The sequence below is a fragment of the Corvus hawaiiensis genome, chromosome 27 (assembly GCF_020740725.1).
Source record: "Corvus hawaiiensis isolate bCorHaw1 chromosome 27, bCorHaw1.pri.cur, whole genome shotgun sequence".
NCBI lineage: Eukaryota > Metazoa > Chordata > Aves > Passeriformes > Corvidae > Corvus > Corvus hawaiiensis.
Window position 1 is genome coordinate 3552197 of NC_063239.1, and position 23912 is coordinate 3576108.

The window sequence follows — 23912 nt, forward strand, 5'->3', positions numbered from 1 at the left end:
GCGGGCGCTCGCGCCGGAGCCGGAAGCGCGCGTCCCGCGGAGCGGAGCCGGGCCCGCCATGAGCCGGCCGCCCGCGCTGCAGGCGCTGACCTGCGGGCCCTGGGAGATGCGGGAGCGCCTCGGCACCGGCGGGTTCGGCAACGTCATCCGCTGGCACAACAAGGTAGGCGGCGGCCGGGCCCGCGGCGCCCCGGCTCGGGGCCCGCGCTCAGCCCAACCCTTGTCCACAGGAAACCGGCGAGCAGTTGGCCATCAAGCAGTGCCGGCAGGAGCTGAGCCCGCGCAACCGCGACCGCTGGGCGCTGGAAATACAGATCATGAAGAGGTGAGGCGGGGCGGCGGTGCTGCCGGGCCGAGCCCAGTGCCCGCTTGCGGCCCGGCCGGGCCGGGCGGAGGGGTCACTGCGCGGTGTCGCGTCAGTGCCCCGGGACGCGCGGCGGAGACGGCCCTGGAGCGCGGGTCCGACGGTGCGCTGAGGGAAATGGTGGGAAATGGTGGGAGGGGCTGTTGGCCGCCGGCCGCCAAGGGATCCCCTTCCGGGAGGTGCCCAGTCCGCTGCGATGGCAAGTGCGTGGAAGTTCACGCTTAAGAAAACTTCACGTTATGATGCATGAGACTCTTGGGTCTCACACTGCCGTCTTCGGCTCGTCTGCCGTGCCCTCAGCGCTACAACAATGCTCCTACCTAGCCGCTCCTTTGCCTGCCTTAACGGCTGTGCTGGGACAGTCCCTTGGGGTGTTGGGTTGACATTTTAGGATGTAGTGGTCTGATTGCAGTTTGGGTCTTTTCTGGACGGTGACGACAGACTGCCTTGCACTCCTTTGCAGGGCTTGTTTCTGTGCCTTCTAGACAGATCTGTCATGCACATGTGTTGAAGAAACACACTGTCTTGCACGTGAAATGCCAGGAGTTGGAATGAGTCTAAATCCATGAAAGGTGCAAACCTTTAGAATTCACTAGTTCAGTTTCTAAAAAGATTTGTGACCATGTGGGACTTTGAGGGATGACCATGAGCATGTGAAACTGCATAGCAGTTGCAGAACGTCATGCGTACTTGCCTAATTTTTGTTCTGCAGGCTGAACCATCCCAATGTGGTGGCTGCCCGGGATGTCCCTGAAGGGATGCAGAAGCTCGCACCGAATGACTTGCCATTGTTGGCCATGGAGTACTGCCAAGGTGGAGACCTCCGCAAGGTGAGGTCCCTGGGGTGGTGGCCAAGGTCTTATCTGATCCTAGGTTTTCTATTGAAATTTTCCCTTAAAACCTTTGTTTTCATATCCCAATGCTTCCTGATTCTAGTCATGGCATCAACAGGTGTTGGTGGCTTGGTCCTTGATATTATGTTCAGCTTTTGAAGACTTAAGTGCTTTGTGAAACTCTTTGTATTTTTTTGGATGCAAGTGACACTGTAAGGAGTTTGCACATAATGAGCCTTCATGTGGAAGGGATGTGCAACAGTACGTGAGTATGGCCAAGACCGTTGTAGGGTAGGTGCATCTGTAGGCTATACCCTTCTTGAAAGTGATTAACTCCTGTCTGTCATAGGAAGAAATAACACATGATAGTTCTAATCCTAAGGCTTTTCTAACCTTTGCTATAATCTGCCCATAGCTAAAGCACAGACCTTAGACCTCAGATTTGAGCTGATATTGTCAGGCACAGGGGAAATGGCAAAGTAGGATGGAACAAATAGAAGGATGAGAATGGGATGACACTGACTTCTTTCACCTGCTCCTTTATCCTCCCATGCAATTAAACCAAGGCACGAAGCTGTAATTGCTGCTACCGGAGGTCACAGTCCATAGAGTTTTGTGCACCTGGAGAATTTAATTGCTGTTGCTGAAACTTCTTGTGTCCCTGAGAATTTTTGGGACTGTGAGCCTCACTCAGGATAGAGGAGGGAAAGACTACATTCTGTGTTGCTTACTTGCAGTACCTGAACCAGCTGGAGAATTGCTGTGGCTTGCGGGAAGAAGCTATTCTCATCTTGTTATCTGACATTGGTAAGTGGCAGCAGTACCTTCAGTTGTCTGAGCTATGGAAATCCTTTTAGTCCTGAATCCACACTATGAGTATGCAGCAATGACCTTAGTGACTCCATTTTAGACTGACCTTTTGTGATCTTGATCATCTACCAAAAGTCTTGGTAGGCTGGGGAGGTCCTTGCCTACTGGAAGCTAGCCAGCATTACTACAGTTCACAGGAAGGATGTGAGAGGGAAGTCAGCTTATGTCCAGAGTTTTATGATGCTGACTTTACCTCTTGCACTTAGTGTTTCGTTGTATGTTTGATTGTACAAGGTTTGATGCAAAAGCCATGCTTATTACTAGATAGAACTGAACCCTTACTGAGCTCGTGCTAGGTAGCGTTAATTATGCTTTTACAACTGGCTTTCTCTGCGTCTCAGCTTCTGCTCTCAGATACCTTCATGAGAACAGGATCATCCACAGAGACTTGAAACCAGAGAACATTGTGCTGCAGCAAGGAGAGCAAAGGGTAAGCAGGAGCCACTTGTCTCTACCTGCACAGACAAGTAAGCTTAAGAGGAACACACATGTGCTTCATGCAGTTGCATTGTCCCTCCGCAAGAGCACTCAGCCCAGGATAACACCTGTCTCAGGTCACTGTGTCAGATGAATAGTATTCTGTGTGCAGCTGAGATGAGACATTGTGTTACACATCTGTTAACACATGACATTTTGACTTTCAACTATTAAGGAAAGAACCAGACTGTACTGGTTGACCAAAGATTGGAAGGAGCTAAGTGTGCCACGACACCTTCAAATTCATTGCAGTTTTAGGAATCTACAGTAGCCTCCCATTTCTGCTTCTGTCTCTCCGCTGGCACCTTTCCTGCGTAGCTTTGAAGAGCTGAACCTTTTATTTCTGCTGTATGCTGTGCTTTTAACAGGACTTCAGTCTAGTGTTCTTATTCTCTGTTGTGTGTTTCAGTTAATACACAAAATCATTGACCTTGGTTATGCTAAGGAGTTGGATCAGGGTAGCCTATGCACATCCTTTGTTGGGACTCTGCAGTACTTGGTAAGGAAGGAGTTTGGCTAGAAGAGCAGCTGCTGCTTTCTAGTGGGATAGAATTAACCGTTATCAAGCTTTGGGCTGGGATTAAGTACTTGCGTGGTATGGGGTGCATTTGTGGTGCTGAAGCTAGCAAAGGTGACTGGGTTTTTTTTTTTGCTAGCTATGCCTGTTATAAGTAAGCAGGAGTGCCAGCAACCTATGCTGCTCACTCCGAGAGGGTCTTAAAGCTCGTGAGAGGCAGCGTTCAGTAATGTCTTTAATCATTTGTACAAATGTTAATGAGATGTTAAGGGACAGAGAAAGCTAAGAGCTGGGTGGCTTTGTCTCATGTATGCAAACTGTATCAGGCTCCAGAGCTGCTGGAACAGCAGAAATACACGGTGACAGTGGATTACTGGAGCTTTGGCACACTTGCCTTTGAGTGCATTACAGGCTTCCGACCGTTCCTACCCAACTGGCAGCCAGTGCAATGGTGAGTGAGCCATGGCTTGGTGATGAATGGGCATGATGTGACTTTCCTGTTTACAGGAAGTAGAAGTGTGGTCCCTTGATTCTGAGGATAATACCCCTATGTTCCTTGCTCTTATGGAAACTGACGCCCTTCGCAGGAGTTTGACCTACCTGAGCAAGTTCAGCATTCCTGATACTTGCTCTATGGGATAAGGGCTGCCTCCTACAGGGCAGATAACAGAAACCAAAGTGGTATCTGTATTCTATCTGTCAAGGGTAGCTTTAAGAGCCTACTAACATGCAGGCTGGGAAAGGCAGGCAATTATTTCACCATTGTACTTGCTTACATTAGGCATACAAAAGTGCGTCAGAAGGACGAGCTGGATATTGTTGTTTCAGAAGACTTATCCGGAGAAGTCAAGTTTTCTAGCAGTTTGCCCTGCCCAAACAATCTAAACAGGTGAGTACTAGAAATTGCTGTACTGAGATAAACCGATTCTTCTGCAAAAGGACCAAGTTTATATTATATGCCTTACTGTGTTAACCTGTGAATAAATTGAGTGCATGACACAGGCAGTACTTTTGTTGCTTGTCACACTTGTGCAGTTGTGAGTCTTGATTTCTGCCTTCTAAACGCTGCATTTGTGATGGGGAGAGGTGGAGTGTTGGAGGGGGGGTGGGTTTTGTCAGTCCTCCCACACAGAACAGGCCATATGGTTACTGCAAATGCACTTTGACCTCTTCTGACCTCCTTCTGGTTTTTATTGCTAAGTGTTTTGTCTGAGAGGCTGGAGAAATGGCTGCAACTCATGTTAATGTGGCACCCACGTCAGAGAGGTACAGATCCTACGTACGGACCCAATGGGTGTTTCAAAGCTTTGGATGACATTTTGAACTTGAAGGTAAGCAATGGTCTGTATTACCATTGGAAAGTTTTCCAGAGAGCAGTTGCCTGTAGCCTATGAGAGGAGAGGCTTGAATCATAGACTTAGGAGGAAGAATGAGGCAGAAACTCATAGAACTGTCTTCTGACAGTTAGTGACAGGTGCTTTACTCTTGCTTCTTTGAGGACAAATACTCCCTGAGCTTGTTGGGAGTAGTAAATAGCTTCTGTGCATGCTTAGTTCCATATTCTGATAGAGGATGCTACAGCTGAAGCTGTTTAATTGCCATGTAGCCTCTCTTCCACTTAATGGAGGGCAAGAACTTTGCCGTAACGTTAGGAAGTAGCTGCAAAGTGACTTCTTGAGTCTGCCAAGTGCTTTGAACAGTTTATTGGTGGGCACTGTCTCAGTCCCTCAAATCTCTGCTCTAACGTGACCAATGTGTCTTCAGCCTTTCTCAAGCCATGCTACTCTTCTTGTAGTTGCTTCATGTTTTGAACATGGTTACGGGAACTGTGCACACTTACCCTGTGACAGAGGAAGAGACTCTGCAGAGTGTGACGGCCAGGATTCAGTCAGATACGGGAATTCCAGAACAGGACCAGGAGCTACTGCAGGAAGCAGGACTTGAATTGTTTTCTCAGAAGCTGGTCACGAAACACACAGCTGATAGCAAGGTGAGTCTGGATACTCCCTTTCTTGCTTTTGAGTGAATCGGCAGGCACTGCTCTCACTTTGGGATCACAGCACTCCCTGCTGTTGTGGCATACTTTCGTCATGGTAACTACACAGACCTAACAGCTGTTGCAGCATAGGCACCCTATTGCCTTTGGTGTTCTGTGTTTGGCTGAGGAGGACTGTTCTGTTTATGGTGTTACCAAGGCTTGCTTTTCCTGAGAAAACCTAGTTGGGTCTTTTTTTTCTGCAGGTGAATGATACTGCAGCTGCAGACACAGACCTTCTCTTCCTCTTTGATAACAGGAAAGTTTCCTATGAAGCTCAGGTGGCCTTGCGTCCTCATCCAGAAAGTGTTGACTGCATCCGTAAGGACTTTGTCTGGCATGAACATGAAGTCGTGGTGCGGGGAGGGGGGTTGGTGGGCTCTGTGTTGAGAGGGGTGTCCGTGTTCTGTGGTCATATCACATGCAAAGACTAGAGGGAGCTTTTGCATATTGGGACTGAAGAAGCAGTAAAATGGACTGTCATTCATTCAATTTATCAGAATAACTGAAAAAAGGAAGTGTTTGGTTTTGATATACTGGGGAAACTGCACAGGGGTTATCCAGCTCTAGGCTTTGCAGGTGGTAACATGCCCCTCAAAGGAGTAATGTTGGTCTGTTTTGTGATAACACTACTTTCACACTTCATGCTGAACTGTACATTTCCCTTTCCCTTGCCTCCTCTGTTTTCAGTTCAGGATCCAAAGAAGAATCTCCACTTTTTCCAGTTGCGGAAAGTGTGGGGTCAGATCTGGCACACAATCCGGATGCTGAAAGAGGACTGTAACCGGCTTCAGCAGGGGCAGCGAGCAGCCATGTACGGTGGCAGTTTCTCTTGAATACTTATCTCTGTCTTTGTGCTCTGGTGAAAGGGAAGATGGAAATGGGACCCTGTTGGAATGGGGAAGCCCATGATTGGAGCTGTAAGCAATTAGTGAAAAGCTGAGAGTTAGCCTTTTGGCACAAGTGCATTTGTCCTCACTGCTATCTCAACTATCTGCTTTGGATGTAAGTGGAAGCCTGGTGGATTTTTAGTTTCAGAGGCTAATAGGACCTTCTTGTCCATGCAGGATGAATCTATTGCGTTACAACAGTACCCTCTCGAAGATGAAGAATTCTATGGCCTCTCTTTCTCAGCAGCTGAAGGCAAAGCTGGACTTCTTTAAAACAAGCATCCAAATTGATCTGGAAAAGTATAAAGAGCAGATTGAATTTGGAATTAGTGAGTATAGCATCTGGCAAACAGGTCTTTTCATGCCTCTTATCCTCACAAAAACACCTACCTCTTTCTCTGTGAACCTGAGAAAGCCAATCACTGTTCTTTGATTCCTGTAGCTTCTGAGAAGCTGCTGTTTGCCTGGAAAGAGATGGAGCAAGCAGTGGAACTTTGTGGGCGGGTATGTTTCTAAATGCAACTGCTTATCATAAAGAAAAAGAGGCTTGTTTCTATTATCTCCCCCCCACCCTTTTTCTTCATTGCCCCTGCCTTAAATGGAAACTCCTTGTGTCTGGACTGATTCCGTATTTCACATTGCCTTGGTTTGCATGGCACCATTTTTGTCCATTACTAGTACTACATGAAGCTCACTCTGTTGCAGGGCTCAGGGGAAAAAGGGAGATCTTGGGGAAACCCCAAAAATGTCTCGGAAGTGGTTTTATCCAAGAGCACCAACCTAATTTCCTTGAATTGAAATGACTTGTATTCTCATTTGTCTTTGGCCGAGGCTGCTGTTTGCATCTTGCTGGTGTGTTTAGAAATGTGAATGAGAAAGGAAGAACCAATGTGAGTGGTAGTGTCTCTAAGTACGAGACTGTTCTATGGCTTATGTTCTACCCTGCTTTCAGGAGGATGATGTGGACCAGTTAGTGAAGAGGATGATGGCCCTGCAGACAGACATTGTGGACCTACAGAGAAGCCCACTAGGTCGTAAACAAGGAGGAACACTGGAGGATTTGTGAGTTGAACTACCTTGAGCTTCAGATGCAGGAGTGTTTCTAGCTAAGCTTACTCACTACAGGACAATGAAAGGGCCATTTCTTCCACCCAAATTATGGGGGACTGGGAGGACTTTAACACTAAAAGATGGTTTTTGACTCATCTGTCATTGGTCTGAAATGGCAGACAGGTGTAGAAAAGATTTGAGTTCTCAAACTATTTGTCCCTAATTTTGGTTCTTTGGAAATCCTTTGTTTTTTCCTGCCTTTTTCTTCTAGAGAAGAACAAGCCAGAGAGCTGTACCGAAGACTGAGAGAGAAGCCAAGAGGTAAAAGACACTTTAGCTCAGGGTCAGCTTGCTTTGTGTGGATAGTGACTTTGAAGATGTAGTAACATCTGCAAACAAACAGTCCAGAATACTACTAGTTTTTTGTAGTATTGAGAAAACTATCTGCCTTCTAGGCCTGCCCAGACACTAGCAGCACATGGACTCTCCTGGACTTGCCTTTTTTTTGGAGAGGGGAGTCGGGGAGTCAGTTTCACACTAGGCCAGCCTTCCTTTCTTGGTGCTTTGTAAGCTGTTCTCGAAACACCTCTGGAGCTCTTCTCAGAGCAGGCTGTTGCTACAAGCATATGCTGCTGCTTCTGTGTAGGAAGGATAAAAGACATGGTTGTTCCTTTGATACAGTCCCAACTCTCCTTTTCAAGTTCTTTAAATTTTGAAGAAGGTGGCTAAAATTCAGTGTAATTCATCCCACTCAAACTTGCATATCCTGAACTTTGGATGTTACAGGATTGAAGCAGCAGTGGAAACAAGCCACTAAGACTCTTTTCACTCTGTCCTGTAAACTTACCTTTCTGTGTAATGCTGACTCTCATTTCAGATCAGAGGACAAGCGGTGACAGCCAGGAAATAGTACGACTGCTCCTACAGGCAATCCAGACCTTTGAAAAAAAAGTTCGAGTCATTTATGCTCAGCTCAGGTGAGCTTTGTAGATTTTATTCGGAGTTGAGAGGAGGCATTTTCTCTTCCAGCAAGAGAAGGTTTAAAACTCAATGCATACAGCTAAGGAGATCTTGCCGTATTACAGGAAATAAGTAACTTCAGAAATGTTCTCCTACTGCAGTGGCCCATGTGTGATCTGATTACTTTTTACTTTTTTTATAGTAAAACTGTAGTTTGCAAACAGAAGGCATTGGAATTGTTCCCCAGAGTGGAGAAAGTGATGAATCTGATGAGTGAAGATGAGGAAACAGTTGTTAGGCTTCAGGAGAAACGACAGAAAGAACTGTGGAACTTGCTAAAAATTGCTTGTGTAAGTAAAATAAAAACTTCACTTTAACCTGAAAATATGGTTTGTAGCACAGGTTCCTGAAATAATAGTAAATCAAATATGCCCTGTGATCCTTTTCTTTATTTTGAATTAGTATTAAAGCCAAGTTCCAGGTTGTCTCGTATTCCTGGCTGCTGAAAACTAGTGGAAATAATTGCACTCTGAATATTCTGTGTTTTCTTCAGAGTAAAGTACGTGGTCCTGTTACTGGCAGTCCAGAGAGCATGAACACATCACGTCTTGGTAGCTCGGGTCAGCTGCTGCTGCAGGTCCCTTCTGGAACATACAATTTATCCAACTCTGTAAGAAAAAGGTGAGGCAAAGTCTGGAGTTCTTCAGCTGCTACCGCCAGCACTACAAAGCTGGGCTTCCTGCTTTATGAAATAACAGCACACAGGCTTTCTCATATTTTACACTTTGCATTCAGCTTGCATTGTCAGTAGTCTTGGTTTACTTAGTAGTTAGACTTCCTGGGTGGGGCTTGCAGATCTTCCTTATGAAAAATGGAGAATCATGTATAGCTTCACTTCCCCCTGCCTCAATAATAAAGATAGTTTTTTGGTTTTCTTCCTTTAATCTGAGATGGTTGGGCTCACTTGGAAGTACACTGCCAACAAGAACTGCTGAAGCATTGTCATGTAAGGTCATAGCTGAGCTGTATCTTTGAGGAGACTGCTGTAACCAAGCATGTGTAGTTCTGGCTTGCTTAAATGAACTGGGTCACCACTTGGAATGAGAGACCTTGGTTTGCTTATTTGCATGTTGCCCCATCCTTAAGTTTATAGGCTGTTCTCAGCTTTTTCTCTAGCAACAGTGGTTCCACATAATAAGAACCCAGTCCCATCTTGGAATACATTTCCTTTCCCCTGTCCAGTGAATCAGGGGCTGCCACCAACTTTTCAAGTTGCAGCATGAATTACAAGCCTATGACCTGACTGACTTCAGTGTTCTGCAGCATATCTGCCAGAAATATTTCTTAATGAGAGAGGCAGCATCTCTTTAAACTGCCATAGAAAATCATAGTGTAATAATTGTCCCTTTCAGTGAGGAGCTACTGCTGGAGTCCCGGAAACTTTGTAGCCAACTAGAAAACGTGATGCATGACACAATGAAGGATCAAGAGCAGAGTTTCTTGGTAATGTATTCATTCTTCTATAAATGGACTGGGGAAGTGCATGGCTTCAGAGTTCTGCTTGTGTAACTTTGCCACCACTAACACAGCTGCTTGAAATCTGCAATTTACTCTTGGACAAGGGGAGAGTAGGAGTTGCAGAGATAGGAAGCACCTGCTCCCCCATAATCTGCTGACTGACTGATTCTGCTTGCCAAGACTGGGAGCCACGTGCTGGGGACTTGTTGCACTGAACAGTAAAGGATGGGGCAAAGCACTTGGCCATCGTACAAAAATACTGCAAAACCGCACGCAAAGTTGGGATGATCAGGTGGCAATACAGCGGTGGGCAGGGATGCTTATGATGCAGAATATTAAAAAGAGTGTAAAATACTAGAGAATGCAAGTAACTTGAGGGTTTCCTTGGCAGCAGTCACATGGCTCATCATGAAGTGATATTGACCAACTTGTTCACAGTAATTTTTTTTAAGACTCTTAACATGCTTCCCCTTTATTCTAGAGAAAGCTCAACTGTAAGCTAGTGTTGAACTTTGTTTATTCTTTAGGCTCTAGACTGGAGCTGGCTGCAGCTTCAGGTAGAAGAAACAAACAGTCCAGAACAAACCCAGATGTAAAATCACTTTGGTTGCCTCTGAAGCCATGCTACTTTGGGAAGCCAACTGTGAAAAGCTGCTGCCTCTGAGAAGGGAGTATCAACCGCCTCCTTCTACTGTCACCTACTGCTTCTGTGATACTTATGGCCTAGCTTTTAGTATCCACTTCTCAGACACTTTTTTTCACAAAGATACAGCAGGGAATGCCTGTTCTAACTGCTTGGAAAATGTTCTTAACTGTGCCTTAAGACAGCAGATACTCTCTGTCCTGATATATCTTCCCTTAGGCATCACCCTGTGGCTATTTCGCTGCATTTTAGGCTTTCTAATGAACAATGGACAACAACGTGTACCCAGTCACTGGTAGATGTCACCTTCCTAATGAACTGTGAACGTAATTTCTTAACTTTGCTGATTTGCACTTTTTTTCTTTAAGTGTAATGGTTGTATTTACCAAATACTTGTTTCCTATATGGGAACGAAATTATCTAAAACATGTATATTTTTGGTTTGCTCTTTTGGATGCCCTCGATAACATTATAATGGAAAAAGCTGCTTTCACTGTGCAGATCTCTAGAACATGAAAGGTGTAAGGATGTTATCCTAGAAACCACAGTAGAAGGTACAGGTATCTTGAGCATACAGGTATCTCGTAACAAAGCATTTGCAGATTATCTATTAACCATGCTTAAAGTTTCATGAAAAGAAAAAAAAAACCCAAAAAACCACCAGCTTGATGGAACTTTGGTGAGAGTCAAGACACGCCAACCTTATGTTGTGTGACCAATTTATTTCATTCTGCTGCAACCCCAAATTTCCACTACAGCACAGAGACCTCCTTTTATAAAAGGCTGTGAAGTATAGGACATGCAAAATGCAATACAATAATGGGGAGAGGTTGGATTTTCTTCTGGTTTTTTTGGAACAGATTTAAAATACAGGAAAACTGAAATGTGGCACAAACATCACAACTTCCATGCACGCCTTCAAGTGTCTTTCTTTGTTGTGCTGGCACTCTCTGGACTTCAGCATCAGGTTAAAGTCATTCTTGGGAAGAGTAGAAAGTTCACACTTCTTCAAATTTCAGAGTAGTATTAAGGCTGAAATGCACTGGGTACACTTTTCCTTCATCTTCCAGAGCACCACCAGTTGTTTTACTTAAAGCTGCGTTAAGCTTCCAGCTCAAATCCCAGACCAATTTTGTGACCTCCAGCACTGAAATTCTTGCCGTCAATCAAGCCTGAGAGGGTCAGCTTTACACCTGCAAAAGCAAGTAATGAGAACCATCATACACTGAGATCCCTGTACAGTGCTCTCCCTCAGGTACTTGACCTCACTAAATGTGGCTTAGTTGCTGCAGGAACTTGTGTACATACACATCCTTTACTCCTCTGAGTCTGCATAAAGACTTCTAGCTCCTTTGTTCATCTCTTCTGTTCTTAATACTATTTGCTGCTACCAGTGAGAATTACGTACCAGGTCGCAGGGCATGAGTGTAACCAATTCCAATGAGGCTGGCATTGTTCACTTTAGCCTACAAGAAAAAAAATCACAGTATTTATACTCTGTTTTTAAGTATTCATACAGAAGTGTCCCAGTGCCCTGAGAAGGTGGCTTATGCATTAATGCTCTTCAGCTATTTGTAGACCAACCTCAATTAGAAGCATGTTCCAATCTTTTCTCAGGAGTTTCCAGTTTAAGCAAATGGTGGTCCAATTCTGCCTACACAAAATGCCACACTGTTCTTCACTGCCCCCTCTATTATGTCTCTATATCCTTTAAAGAGCTACTTACTACAGTCCCTCAGAGCCTGTCTTGTTCACATCACTCAGGAGTGATTTTCTTTTTTCTTCTAATGAGCAATAAATGGATATGCAATCCCCTTCTTGCATTACTAAGTTTTGAGCTCTTTACAGGAGTATTTCTCAACTTTAATTTTGGTTCAATGGTCCTGGAACTAATTGTTGTTTTGAAACATAAATGCTCACTACTTCAGTTCTTAGTATTAAAACACACACACGTCAGCTAACATTCAAGGGTTAACTTACTGTTAGGAGAAGGCTGTAAGCTCAGCTGAATTTCCACCATTGTAACTATAACATGGTTTCACGTTATGGATTTAAGAATTAAAAGGACACTGCGTCCTCTCATTACCTTTTAAAATACATTTTGCAGCACACTAGCACACTATTCCAAGCACACTAGTTGGACTATTTCCCTACGGACAAAATTGTATTTTAGATTTTTTTCCCCCCATAATTTCACAAGTGTGATGTGTGAGGTCCAAATTTAAATCTGAACCACAACAGAAGCCACAGTTTGCCATCTACCGTACTTCCTCAGTAACTAGTTAAAGCAACTGCTTCATAACACAAATTTTCAGTATTTAGGAGAGCTTGAAATACTCATTTCTGTAACAAAATTCTTACCACAATGGAAGTCTTCTCATCCAGTTGGTACTTTCCAGCAATACCAAAACGTGTGTTGTTACTGCCAGCAGTCCATGCAAGATTGACTGATGTCTCAACCTTATTATTAACCTTCTGATAAATAGACCCACCAAACTCAGTGCCATCATTCCTGTTTGTAATAGATGCAAGTATGTCAAGCCTTGCCTTGTTCAGTAACTCTTTAGATTAACCCATCCCCACAGTCATTTGATCATTATCTCCTAAAATGAACCAAGAGATCCAATACTTCCCTGAACGCAGGCTCACTACTTCGAAGCTGGAGCTGGCAGACTCCTGCTTATATTCTTTTTTACACAAAACATGTTTTGCTTGCAGAATGGAAGAAGACTTTGCAATGGCCAGAGACCTACAGTTTGAGGTTCTGACAAAAAAACCAAAACCAACAAACCCCACACCCAGATAACCTGGTTGCTTGTCTCAAGTAAGCCAGTGTGCAGTAACACATAAAGGAGACTTCAGTAACAATACAGGAGACTTCAATTATGGGAATGAGAAGACTGAAAATAACGTTGTTGCATTACAGTTGTTTAAATACACCATCTTCAAAGCATCTGAATGCCAAGACTAGAGCTGCACAGTGATGACAGCTGGAGACAAACACAAGGCAACACATGCCTCTCTCCTTCACCTTGGGCATTTCTGGGGGGAGAAACCTTCTGTCTGATGGAGAGAGGGAGAAGGTACAGTAGTTTAATTGAAGGCTCTTTTGCCTAGTGCCATAACAGAAGTTAAAGCTCACAGCTTTTAATTACAAATTAACATAAAGTGGCTTTACATCACCATCTTAGATATACAAACCCCAAAATCACTCTGAAACAAGGTATCAAGACAGCCAAGACTTGGGAAGTTACCCCTGTTTTAGTTGTACTGAAAATGAAAACACTGAATATAAATTAATTTGAAACAAATCAGCATCCCCTTCCATTTACCCACCTTTGACCTAAGGCCATTACTGCTAACTACTCCTACAGTTTTTGCTCCTCTGATAATGTATTTCTAGGCTCAGGTAATACCTACACGTTAGTGTGCAGCTGGAAGTCTCCTGCCTTATATCCCAAGGCAAAGTTATTTTGTGAAAGCTTAGACTTGGCTGTATCAAAAGCCATCTGGTAGCCAGCAAGCCAGCCTTCATAGCCCAACACTGCCCAGCCATAAATGGTTGGTCCAGAGAGATCAATGTCTATGTTGCAGCCTAGATGTACATAATCTCTTTTGTAGGAGGTCTTCAACTTTCCGCTCTTCTTCCTGCAGAGAGAAACAAGCCATTTTATCTGCAGTAGGATACAAGTATATAATGTATGTAGTTTTATTCCGATATATATTCCTTTACGGCCAGTTAATGAAACTACTGTAATTCCTACTCAAAACTTAACTGCTGATGAAGAGGGCATGGAATAAGGATAATGGTGTTACGTATATTCACATGGTGCCACTTTTTCCCCTACCACCTCAAACTCCTTACAATCCTCAAGAAGCAAAAAAACCCAAAATCGTTTCTCCATAATGCTTTAAAACCCATCCGGTTTCAATTTTTTTTCCCCGCAAGCGTCATGTGTTAAGGCATCATCAGTTTCTTTCATGAGCATCCATAACCCTGCAGCAACACCTGTCTTTCAATGATTTTTTTGTCTGTTTGGTTCTCCCCACTGTTCCTTCCTTTGTGCAGTGCTTGCTTTCCTTTCTTCGCTGCTGGGTACCAGTCTGCTCTACTGAAAACGGATTTCTTCATCCTCCAGACATCATCCACTTAGTCAGCCTTTCTCTGTCCCTCTTGTGATACCTCTTCCTCTCTCCAATGCATGTCTCTGTTGATTTTGCTACCAATTCAAACACAACTATGACAAAACTTTACCACCTCTTTAATTCTCTCCCCAACCTCCTTTCTCTTCCACTCAAGAGACAGAAGTGTGCCTGTTACTCACACCTAGGCCTGGGGTCTCATTTTTGACTTAGCTTCTAATTCCTCATATCCAAGCAGTATTTCAAACTCAAGATTCTTCTGACAGGCTCTCCCCAACAATAAATAAATACCAGTCATTATTTGCAAAGCAGGCACAAGCTTTGTGCATTATTCAGACATAAACACCCCTCCTTTGCTCTACTACTTACCGAAATTAAGCACATGAGAATTGAGAAAGACAGCTAAGTGCTATTCCACTGCCCATTCTACCTCCTCATTGAACTGTGCACAGACATCTGGCCAAAAGCATTAGCAAAAAAAAAAAAATTGGTTTACTGAGTTGACAGCATTAGGACTGTCAACACCATGAAGACCTAGTTGTTTAAAGGGACAGTTAGAGATCTAGTACCTACTGCAAAACAGTAAATTTGCCACTGGCCAAAAAGCTGAAGAATGCTTTCTAGCAGACCTTGTCCTTCTGAGTTCAGTATTATCCACTGCCTGCAGAAGATTCTACAGTGACTGCAGAATCTTCTCCAGTAAATGCTGAGCATTTACACAATGAGCAGAGTAAGTATTTTTAGAAGTTATGGGAAATTCTAGCATTCCTTAGATAAAGGCAATAGAAAACGTTTACCCTGTGTTTGGTACAAATGTACTGTCAAGAGCAACCTTCAATCCTTCAGCCAACTGCAAAGAAAAATAGACATTGCTCAAAAATCGGCTGAAACATAATTTGTTGTATTCCACTACTAGAACTCTACTTCCTGTCTAAAGAGAAAGCAAAATACAACCCTAATGTCTCCCTCATGATTTTCAACAAAATCTGAAGATGCTGCATGATGAAGCATTAAAATAGAACTTTTTCTTCCCACAACGAAGCCCTTTAACAGCACAGACTTGGTGGGTATGCTTTTACATACAGGAAGATGACACATCTAGTGCTGAAAACAAGAAATTATTCACAGAATAATGACAGAAAGAAAACTACTCAGTTCACGTTTGCTTATTCTTTATAGTTCCAGCAATCCATACAGTAGCTCAAAAATTTCTCTCATAATCTACAGATACTCTGTTAAGACAGAGCGTATAACCAAAGTGTATAACCGTCTCATTTTCCCCCACCTTTGTTATGCTCAGACAGCATTTTCCATTTTAAAGCACGGGTAAAAGTACAAACATGAATGGCCATACGTGGCAGACAGCACTACAGAATTTTTACTATCTTTGGCATCTTTACCTTGTACTCGAGGCATTCAGTGAAAGGCATAAACCTATTAAGGTCCAAAAGAACCGTGTTTTGAGAGTGCTGTATGCTAGCAGTCCTTTGCGTAAGGAGCGCCAAGCTGCAAACACTCATCTTTCTCTTCAACCTTACAAAATATATTCAATCTCAAGGCAGCCAAACTTAAGTCCTTATACATTAAAGCACTTAAAATTATGAGACCTGTCTTTGGTTTCCCTGCATGACTGCAGCAGTGACAGTTCTACATGGTTAGGTTCATTCAATCAGCTAGGTAATTCCACACACCTGTAACTGCAGTAACTGTACCCCCAAATCATTACCTAGCAGCACATGGCTCTGAGAATGCCAGCACCCCCCACTCCCAGCCTGCGTGTTCTGCAAATATATATAGCTTCTTTTAGTACTCCAGATTCTTTTGTGCAATTTTCATTCTCCAATGTTTTCTGTTCAACTCAACACTTTCTCATACCAGTTGCAGGAACATTTCCAAAGTATCTATTTGGTCTTACCTGATCCTCCACAGAAACTTCTGTTCCCAATGTGTTATCTGTGTTCCACTTCTGGGTGAATGTAAGTCCATAGTCTTTGACCTTATATTTGGTCTCTAGACTGCCTGAAGCCTTGCCTGTGTCCGTGTTGGAAGAACCAGTTGCAGTGAATTCCTGTCAAGAGCATAGTATCACAGAATCACAAAACAGTCTTGAGTTGGAAGGGACCCAGAAGGATCATCGAGTCCAATTCTTATGTGAATGGCCCATACGGAGATCGAACCTGCGACCGTGGCGTTATTAGCACCATGCTCCGATCGACTGAGCTAATCACAGGGTCATGAGTTTCAGCAGCCTTTATATTTAATTACACTCAGTTTTACCACTTGTCAAGTGCCAGCACTCACACCCTTAGGCCTTTTGACAGAACCCTCAAAATCATCGTCGTCCTCTTCACTATCCCCGCCTAAAATAATTTCTTTTGCGTCACAAAATGCTACGCCTTCTGGCATCCCGGTTCTGAATATTTCTTTTATTGAGGTGTACTGATAGAGCCTTGGAACTTGCCTAGGTTGGAAAAAGCCCTATTACACAAAGACATGACACCTTCATTTACTTTTTGTCATGGCAGTTTGATTACTTGCTCCCCCCAATCTTAACTTTACCACACTTTTCCCCTAGCTTATCTGTCAAAAAATCCTTTTTCTGACTTCTTTTTTTTTTTTTTGCCAAAGCAGCAGTTATTTCAACATTCCTGTACCCTCACGTGAATCCATACCCAGATATAAAAAGATACTTGCTTAGGATACAAAGCTGTATATATTCCTGGATTTTTCTTCACAATCTCTTCTAATTCCCTTTATCATCTTACTAGTACTGTCCCAACTGTGGATGAAAAAGCACCTGCTGCAGTCCTGGAAATCTGCTCCCCCTTAGGAAAAGCAATCCTACATTCAAGTTACACTGTTAGATGAATAGCAAAAAGAAGAAAAAAAAAAAAGAGTTTTTTCTCACATTTCTCCAAACATTTTGTGTGTTTCTTCATTGTAATTATTTTTTTGCCCGTGTTTCAGCAGTGAAAATGTTTTTTGGAGAACTGATGCTTTTCACACCGACTACTGCACCCTAACATTATGGTTCCCCCTACCATTTATGCTACTGTCATTTAGACTCTTCATATACTGTGGTGATGACTTTAGTACCATCCCCAACAACTTCTCTTTCATTACATCAGCCAGTAACTCCACTTCAGAAGCTAAGTCACCCTTCATAAGGCACCTTCAAATTGTAGACCTTTCCTCCTTTACAGTATCAGAAAGTAACGTGACCCCCACAGCACCCTGACATCTCTCTGTCAGGCTGGTCCTTCACTGAGTCGTGTAATGGAACCAACCACTTTGAATTTTGTGTAACATGTATTCTGTAACATGCTATTCGGCCAGTCCTCCGCACATCAGAGCTTCCCGTTATTTAGTGGACTTGAAGTCTCAATATACATCTCTCCTGGAATAGCTCAAGAGGTCTACTCAGTGCTTCATGCGCAGCTGAGTATTAAGCAGCGAATAGGCATATTGCCGCAAGAGTAAGCTCAAGGTGTATGAGTTAGGTTTTAAGAAGCATCTGAGAACTGCTCTCATTTGTTATCCTCATCTCCCAAATATTTTCCTTGAAGAACAACAAATAATCTGTCACTACATTTCCAAGTTACGTCTCTCTTGAAGTTTCAACATTGAAAGATACAGTACTTAAGAAATGGCAGGATCCATTGCCAACATATCCAAGCTTTGGAACCCTGACTTTTGAGATCCTTCTAATTCCAGGTTTGTATTCCTGGATGCTGTGCACATTACTTTCACAATTCTGGACTTTGCAACGCATACAAGGATACAAAGACTGTCTTTAAATGGCTGTGAAGTGCTAGGGAGCCAGGTCACATTCCTTACACACAGGCTGGGGCCGTGAGGGACACTGCTGGCCTGGGGGGCAGACTTGCTTAAGCTAATGCACCCCTGCAACAGCACAGCAGTTATAACAACACATCTAGCCAGATAACAAAAACGTGACAGAAGCCAGGATGCGTTAAGATTACCCTTTAAGATAATTGCTATACAGTGTTCTAACGTCAGGTTCCACAAATTCAGCGTAAAGACAACTCAAACCTGCGTCAGAACTCAGTAAGTAACTGAAGTAACTTTCTTCTAATCTTAGAGCAGGTAACTGACTAAAAAAGCTTGGTTTCTTTCTCAGATCAAGCAAAGGAGGGATTGTAATCACTTGTCTCAAAGCCAGAGGATACAGAACACCCTGCATTGTCCTATGATCAAAAGCCAAAGCATTCTGTCAGGCATCAAGGACTCAATCTGCTTCTGGAAGCAGAAGCCACAGAGTCAGAAGTCTGCTGCCAATCAGTCTTTATCTGTGCAAACCAGAACATCTCACCAAACCATCATTTCATGAATTTTTTGTAGCTGAAAAATCAAACTCCTTCTGGCTCCATGTCACACACCAGTCTGCACCAGCAGTTAAGCTTAGCTTCTCATTGTCCTTCTAGCTGATGGTGCCCGGCATCTACAGGAATGCTATGCACTTAGTAGGCAAAACCACTTGCAATCTATGAAACAATTATAGTCACTAGACACTATCATTGTGGTTTTCTAGGTCTACAGGTATCACTGTTGTTTTCTAAGTCCACAGGAAAAACATCCACGTTTGTGTCGTAACAATCAGAGGTACTATTAGTATCCATGTATGAATTAGATCTCACGCTTTGTTCCTAACTTCATCTCCATCCCCAAAACTCTATTTTGTTGTATCAGAATCCTCATCAGAAACACTAACAAGCTCAAATCCTGAAGCAACAGACAACTGTACCAATACCATATCAATCTTGTTTTCCCTCTCGCTGTTTTTACAGTGTTCTTGTTGTGGATTGTTGGACAAAGATTGCAAATGGCTTTACATACATGGATCATACAGCAGATTTAGAGCTATGGAAACAGTCAAATTGCACAGCGTGAATAACAACACAACTACAAACAATTTAACGGTTTACAAATGACAGTATGCAGCACAGAAAGCCTTGTCAGACAAAGCAATAAAGAACCAACGTGTCAAAACAGTCACTATTCTTACCAACTGGATAAACATCCAATGAAAATTGCATGGAAAAGAAAAAGCCCATTTTAGAACTTAATACAGTTGTTCATGTTCCATCACAATCAGGAGATGGCATCATTAACTATTAGCGTATTATTTGAGAATCGAAACTTCCAGCCAGGAAAATTTCCAGCCTGGAAAACTGCCTATCAACGAGATGTCAGTAAGCGGAGGCAGCCACAGTATGGAGACCACACAGTTCCTCTTGCCCACACACTCCTGGTGCACAATGCAAGTAATCATCAAAAGCTCAACTGAGACAGAATACAGTAATACAGAAGTAAGAATTTACACCATTTGCAAAATAAGAATGCAAGAAAAGAAGGGAGCTAAGGCAAATATGGCTATGAAGTAGGCTGAAAAGCAGCTCATCTTACCAATCAGAACAGCATTGAGTGGTAAGATGTGGAGAACTGAGAGTCAGCGTGAGAAAAATATTATCTAGTAAACGGTATATGCCTGTGGTTAAAGGTCAACATTAGGACACCCATTCCTGGTTTTGCCAGCCCTCCTGTGAAATTGTGAGGAAGCTTCAATTCTCCATCGTTAAAATGGGGACCACAGAATATTCTTGTTACTTGGAATGCTAAAGCTTACTTAAAATCTCAAATTCTATGTATTGGGTACCACAGAAGGACTGTTTTCAGTCTTAATTAGGTCTTGAATTTTAAGCACAGTGGAAATGAGTGAGAATGCAGTTAAGTTAAACTCTGGTGCTTATCTGCCCCTTGACCTTGTGGATAAAAGTCCCTCTGGACTAAAAATCCTACGAAAACCAGTAACAGCAGGGAAACTCAGTTGCATTCATAAGTAGAAATGAGAGCTACGTAAGGTGAAGAAACTCACGTTTGGGATGCGTCAATGGGAACAGGGAGGAGAGTAACAACAAGATGAGTGAAAATTCTTGCACACCACAGGAAAAGAAAAGACTGCTACATCAGGTACGTACTATTGTAGAAATAGTTCAGTCAGCTATGAGTTTTAAAATGAGAAATGAAAGAGAGAAGCAACACCTGCCAGCAAGTTAATACTTGTTACCAGTTCAGGAATTTGTCCTTCCATTGCCATGCTGGTGATGTTGAAAGCCCCCAATACTTACCACCCCACTGGAAGACTTGGTCTTCAACTCTAACTTGACCATTCCAAATCCTGAAAATGAAACAGCACACAGCGCCTGTTTCACTGCAACATACAAACAAGTCTTACTTCCAAGATACCCAGAGTAGGCCAGGTAGGGTACACCGACCTGAAACAGCCTATTTTCATGTTTAAACAGTTGTTGATCATACCAGTGGTTATGAGGATTATGAGAAGAATGGCTGAAGGAATTGTGACAACCCAGAGTAAGTGGCCTCATAATCTATAGTCATAATAGACACCACTCATCAAGTATCTCCACCTTCTATAGCTACCTGCAGTCTGGGACCCATCAACACAGTTAACCCTCTCTTCTGATTTACTTACTTTACATTTGTATTTCTGATTGCAAGGCGGGAAACTTGTCTTTTCCTCTACTCCAAAAACCGTATGTTTCAACTTACTTCAATCAGTGCCATATACAGAGGTACTATTGCTTTCTTCCTTTTCTGTCTGCTCTGAATCTGGGGAAATACCTTGCGCAAAGCAGAAAAGCTTGAAGTAACTGACACCAAAGCAGGAAACTTGAGTTGATTTTTAGCAAAGTCTGAACTCCAGGGTGGGAGAGAACAGACCACAGTGCATTTTAGTTTTATGTAGCATGTGGATTCAGGATACAAATGAAATCTTTATTACACACAAAATCAGATTTTAAAAAATCAACACTTCCTAGTACTGTTTCCAGAAAAGGGAGAAATGCAAATACCATGAAAATATTTGCACTACAGCTTTAACAATAGGCTTAAAGATCACTCTGCCTCAGGAACCTGTTTATTGCCACACATGGTCTCCCCTATGGCAATCTACATCAGTATCTCTGATTTCATGACTAAATAGAAAAATCAGAAGGTAAAAAAAGGGTGCAGCATTTTTCAGAGACTGTTCTGGAGTGCATCTTAGGGTCAAACTTGTAACCTTCCCCTCAAAGGGAAGTCTTTGCCACTGCAGTACTTTCATAACACATATCCAAAGTTCAGAATCAAAAGGGGCTGGATGCTCCAGAGGCCTCTGCTGATTTTCTGCCATAAGATGTTAGGGAATCTCTGAGGTACTCATGTTCTTACTGGTATTTTCAAGATGCCTGAGGAAAAAATGTGAAAGGTGATCAAACCATCATCACCGTCTTACTTACCATATCCCTTGTTGAATACATCCCTGGCAGACTTTCCCAAGTCACTGTACGATGGTGGGACAGCCATTGGATCTAAAACATACGGAAAGCTGTAAGAATTTTAGCTGTAACAGCATAGAATCTAAACTATATCCAAAGCATTTATGAATGTCTATCAATACATCACCAACACAGAACTAACAGATCTTTGAAGAATGTTCATCAAAGTCATCCTTGCATCATTGTTGCTTTGTCAAAAACAAGCTTAGATTCAAGGACGTTACGAAAGCCAATCCATTATTTAGAATCACTGAACCCCAGGTATTACATTCAACTACATATGCTGGCCTCACAGTCTTACATTGCAAAAAGAACTCACGGGAGCCTCACTGCTGTTCTGATAACGAGGAAACATCGCTTTTGTGACAGGACCCATTCTGAAAGGGACCCCACGTGGCAAACGACGTCAGCACTTAACAAGCCCAAAGGAAAACCAGTCTCACTTCCATCTGCACTTGTGACTTCACAGAAAGCTTCTTCAGAGATGTGAAAAATATAAAACACATCTCGGTACACTGTCCAGTAGCCATCAGTGAGTACTTTTGCACTGCACCCACAGAGCAACAAAAACTAAATCTGCTAACATGGGTACATTTCCTAATACTGTTACCGCTACATTGGAGGACAAAGCTCAAAAGGACAGGCATTTAATATTGCAGCTTAGATGATACATTTTGTTAGTTACCACAATTTAGGGATTTTACATCAGAAAGTCCACAGTAAAGAAGTAGGAAAACTCTTCCCCAGTGGAAAATTAGCCTTCCTCTTCTAAAATAAGTTTGCATAAATGCAAAGGCACACCTGCTCCGGAAGAGAAAAGCTATCAAAGATGCTCCTTTCATTTGATTTTAAGGGCAATTCTTTGCCATTCATACTGCTGATGCATTTGGTCATATTCTTCTCTGCAACACCCAGCACCAGAAATCCCTGATCCCCCATTTGTTTATACCAAAAGACTGAAAGACTAATCTATAAAGCAATGATGCGAGCAAAACACGTGGAAGTCCTAAAGTTATCACTTGTATTCCACCATTTTAGTTGCGTACCTATGTACTCACTTTCCCTGTCGCAAATGCAGCACTACTGTCCTGCTTTCAGACAGCAAGCCCTTCCTAAAATGAAGCACTTGGGCAATTTACATCACACAGTATACAAACACTCTTTGTTCGGTGACTTAATAACTAACCTGCACTATCTATCTATCTATCAGTACACAGGCTCGATGATCCTTGTGGGTCCCTTCCAATGCAGGATATTCTATGCTTCTATACGTACCTGTGGGTTTAGAGGATCTGGAGCCCGTGGAAACATTACAGAACGCTCCATAATCGTGGATTTGTAGCTGGCCCTCCCCCCCCCCCCCCCCCCCCCGCCCTTGCACAAGAAATAACAATACCCGTGAGGCCGGTTTCACATTTCCTGACGGACGCGGCGGGGCCTTGCCCATGGCCGGCGTCGCGCACCTTTGGCGGCAGAGCCGGAGCGGCGGCGGCTGCGCGGGCCCGGGAGCGCCGCCCCCGCCCCGGCACTGCCCGCGTTACGCAACGGGTAACGGAGCGGGCGGCTCCGGCGCCTCTTCGTCTCCCCGGCTACCGGCGCCGTGGGAACACTCGGTCGCAGCCGCCCCACCACTTCGTCCCTCCCGGCCGAGAAACCGGAGCGGCTGGCAAGACCCCCGGCCGCCCGGTCTCAAGAGACAGAGCCGGCCCGCGTGCCGGGGGTGCCCCTTTCGGCAGCCCGTGGACCTGAGGACGAGGAATTGCCGCCGGAGCCAGCGGTCGGCGCCCCCTCGGGCCACTGGCCCAGCCCCGCCGCGGCAAGGTGACTGCGGGGACGCCCGCCTCGGCCTCGCTGAGGCCCGGAAGACACCACCGGGCTCCGGCCGGACATCGCGGGACCCGGCCCGCCGCGGCCCATGTCCCCTGCGCGCCCCCGGCCCCGGCGCTACCTGCCGCCCGCGCTGCCTCCGCTCCGGCTCCCGGCGCCCCAACGTCCGCATGCGCGCCGCCGCCGCTGCGCACGCGCTCTGGCCCGGCCCGCCCCCCGGGCCCGCCGCCGGCCCCGCTCCCCCCGCGCGGTCCAGGCACGGCGGCGCCGCGGGAGCGCGCCCAGGAGCGCGCCCCGGCCCGTGCCGGTGCGGCCAAAGGCGGCACTGCAGCCGGAGCCGCCGCCGCTCTCGCCGGCCGGTACAAATCGGTGCTTGGGAGGCACGGAGGAGGCGCCTGCGGAGGTATTCAGTGCCGCAGGCGCCGCG

General features: G+C 44.3%; 2 protein-coding genes across 6 annotated transcripts; one reads left to right on the plus strand and one right to left on the minus strand.

The window, feature by feature from the left end:
- Positions 1-25: 25 nt before the first annotated feature.
- IKBKB (inhibitor of nuclear factor kappa B kinase subunit beta) lies at positions 26-10495 on the plus strand. 2 transcript variants are annotated; one of them, XM_048287369.1, is made up of 21 exons: positions 26-163; positions 231-325; positions 1077-1194; positions 1935-2004; positions 2409-2497; positions 2954-3043; positions 3388-3512; positions 3843-3950; positions 4263-4392; positions 4857-5051; positions 5303-5417; positions 5787-5910; positions 6164-6315; positions 6429-6490; positions 6939-7048; positions 7308-7357; positions 7914-8013; positions 8199-8346; positions 8550-8677; positions 9409-9499; positions 10042-10495. In XM_048287369.1, exons 1-21 carry the CDS (start codon positions 59-61, stop codon positions 10108-10110), a joined length of 2274 nt encoding a protein of 757 aa, XP_048143326.1. In that variant the 5' UTR covers positions 26-58; the 3' UTR covers positions 10111-10495. The 2 variants fall into 2 exon arrangements, with proteins under 2 accessions (XP_048143326.1, XP_048143324.1); XM_048287367.1 differs by lacking the exon at positions 10042-10495 and adding an exon at positions 9586-9873.
- A 368-nt stretch (positions 10496-10863) lies between these two features.
- On the minus strand, positions 10864-23688 carry VDAC3 (voltage dependent anion channel 3). Of its 4 annotated transcripts, none has more exons than XM_048287375.1 (10): positions 23607-23688; positions 21620-21691; positions 20450-20499; positions 19327-19329; positions 16216-16368; positions 15098-15150; positions 13578-13805; positions 12519-12669; positions 11566-11623; positions 10864-11350 (listed from the first exon to the last, which is right to left on the minus strand). In XM_048287375.1, exons 2-10 carry the CDS (start codon positions 21684-21686, stop codon positions 11259-11261), a joined length of 855 nt encoding a protein of 284 aa, XP_048143332.1. In that variant the 5' UTR covers positions 21687-21691; positions 23607-23688; the 3' UTR covers positions 10864-11258. The 4 variants fall into 4 exon arrangements, with proteins under 4 accessions (XP_048143332.1, XP_048143336.1, XP_048143333.1 ...); XM_048287379.1 differs by lacking the exon at positions 23607-23688 and adding an exon at positions 23055-23074; XM_048287376.1 differs by lacking the exon at positions 23607-23688 and adding an exon at positions 22934-22952.
- Positions 23689-23912: the final 224 nt, after the last annotated feature.

What these genes read in the sequence shown, in the direction of transcription:
- IKBKB (XM_048287367.1), top strand. Translation starts at nt 59, where the DNA reads ATGAGCCGGCCGCCCGCGCTGCAGGCGCTGACCTGCGGGCCCTGGGAG. An exon ending in GAAATACAGATCATGAAGAG is followed by an intron (nt 326 to 1,076) that starts GTGAGGCGGGGC and finishes TTTGTTCTGCAG; the next exon opens with GCTGAACCATCCCAATGTGG. An exon ending in ATGACATTTTGAACTTGAAG is followed by an intron (nt 4,393 to 4,856) that starts GTAAGCAATGGT and finishes CTCTTCTTGTAG; the next exon opens with TTGCTTCATGTTTTGAACAT.
- VDAC3 (XM_048287375.1), bottom strand. Translation starts at nt 21,686, where the DNA reads ATGGCTGTCCCACCATCGTACAGTGACTTGGGAAAGTCTGCCAGGGAT. An exon ending in AAGTTTCTGTGGAGGATCAG is followed by an intron (nt 15,151 to 16,215) that starts GTAAGACCAAAT and finishes TTTTCTTTGCAG; the next exon opens with TTGGCTGAAGGATTGAAGGT. An exon ending in ACATTTGTACCAAACACAGG is followed by an intron (nt 13,806 to 15,097) that starts GTAAACGTTTTC and finishes TTCTCTCTGCAG; the next exon opens with GAAGAAGAGCGGAAAGTTGA.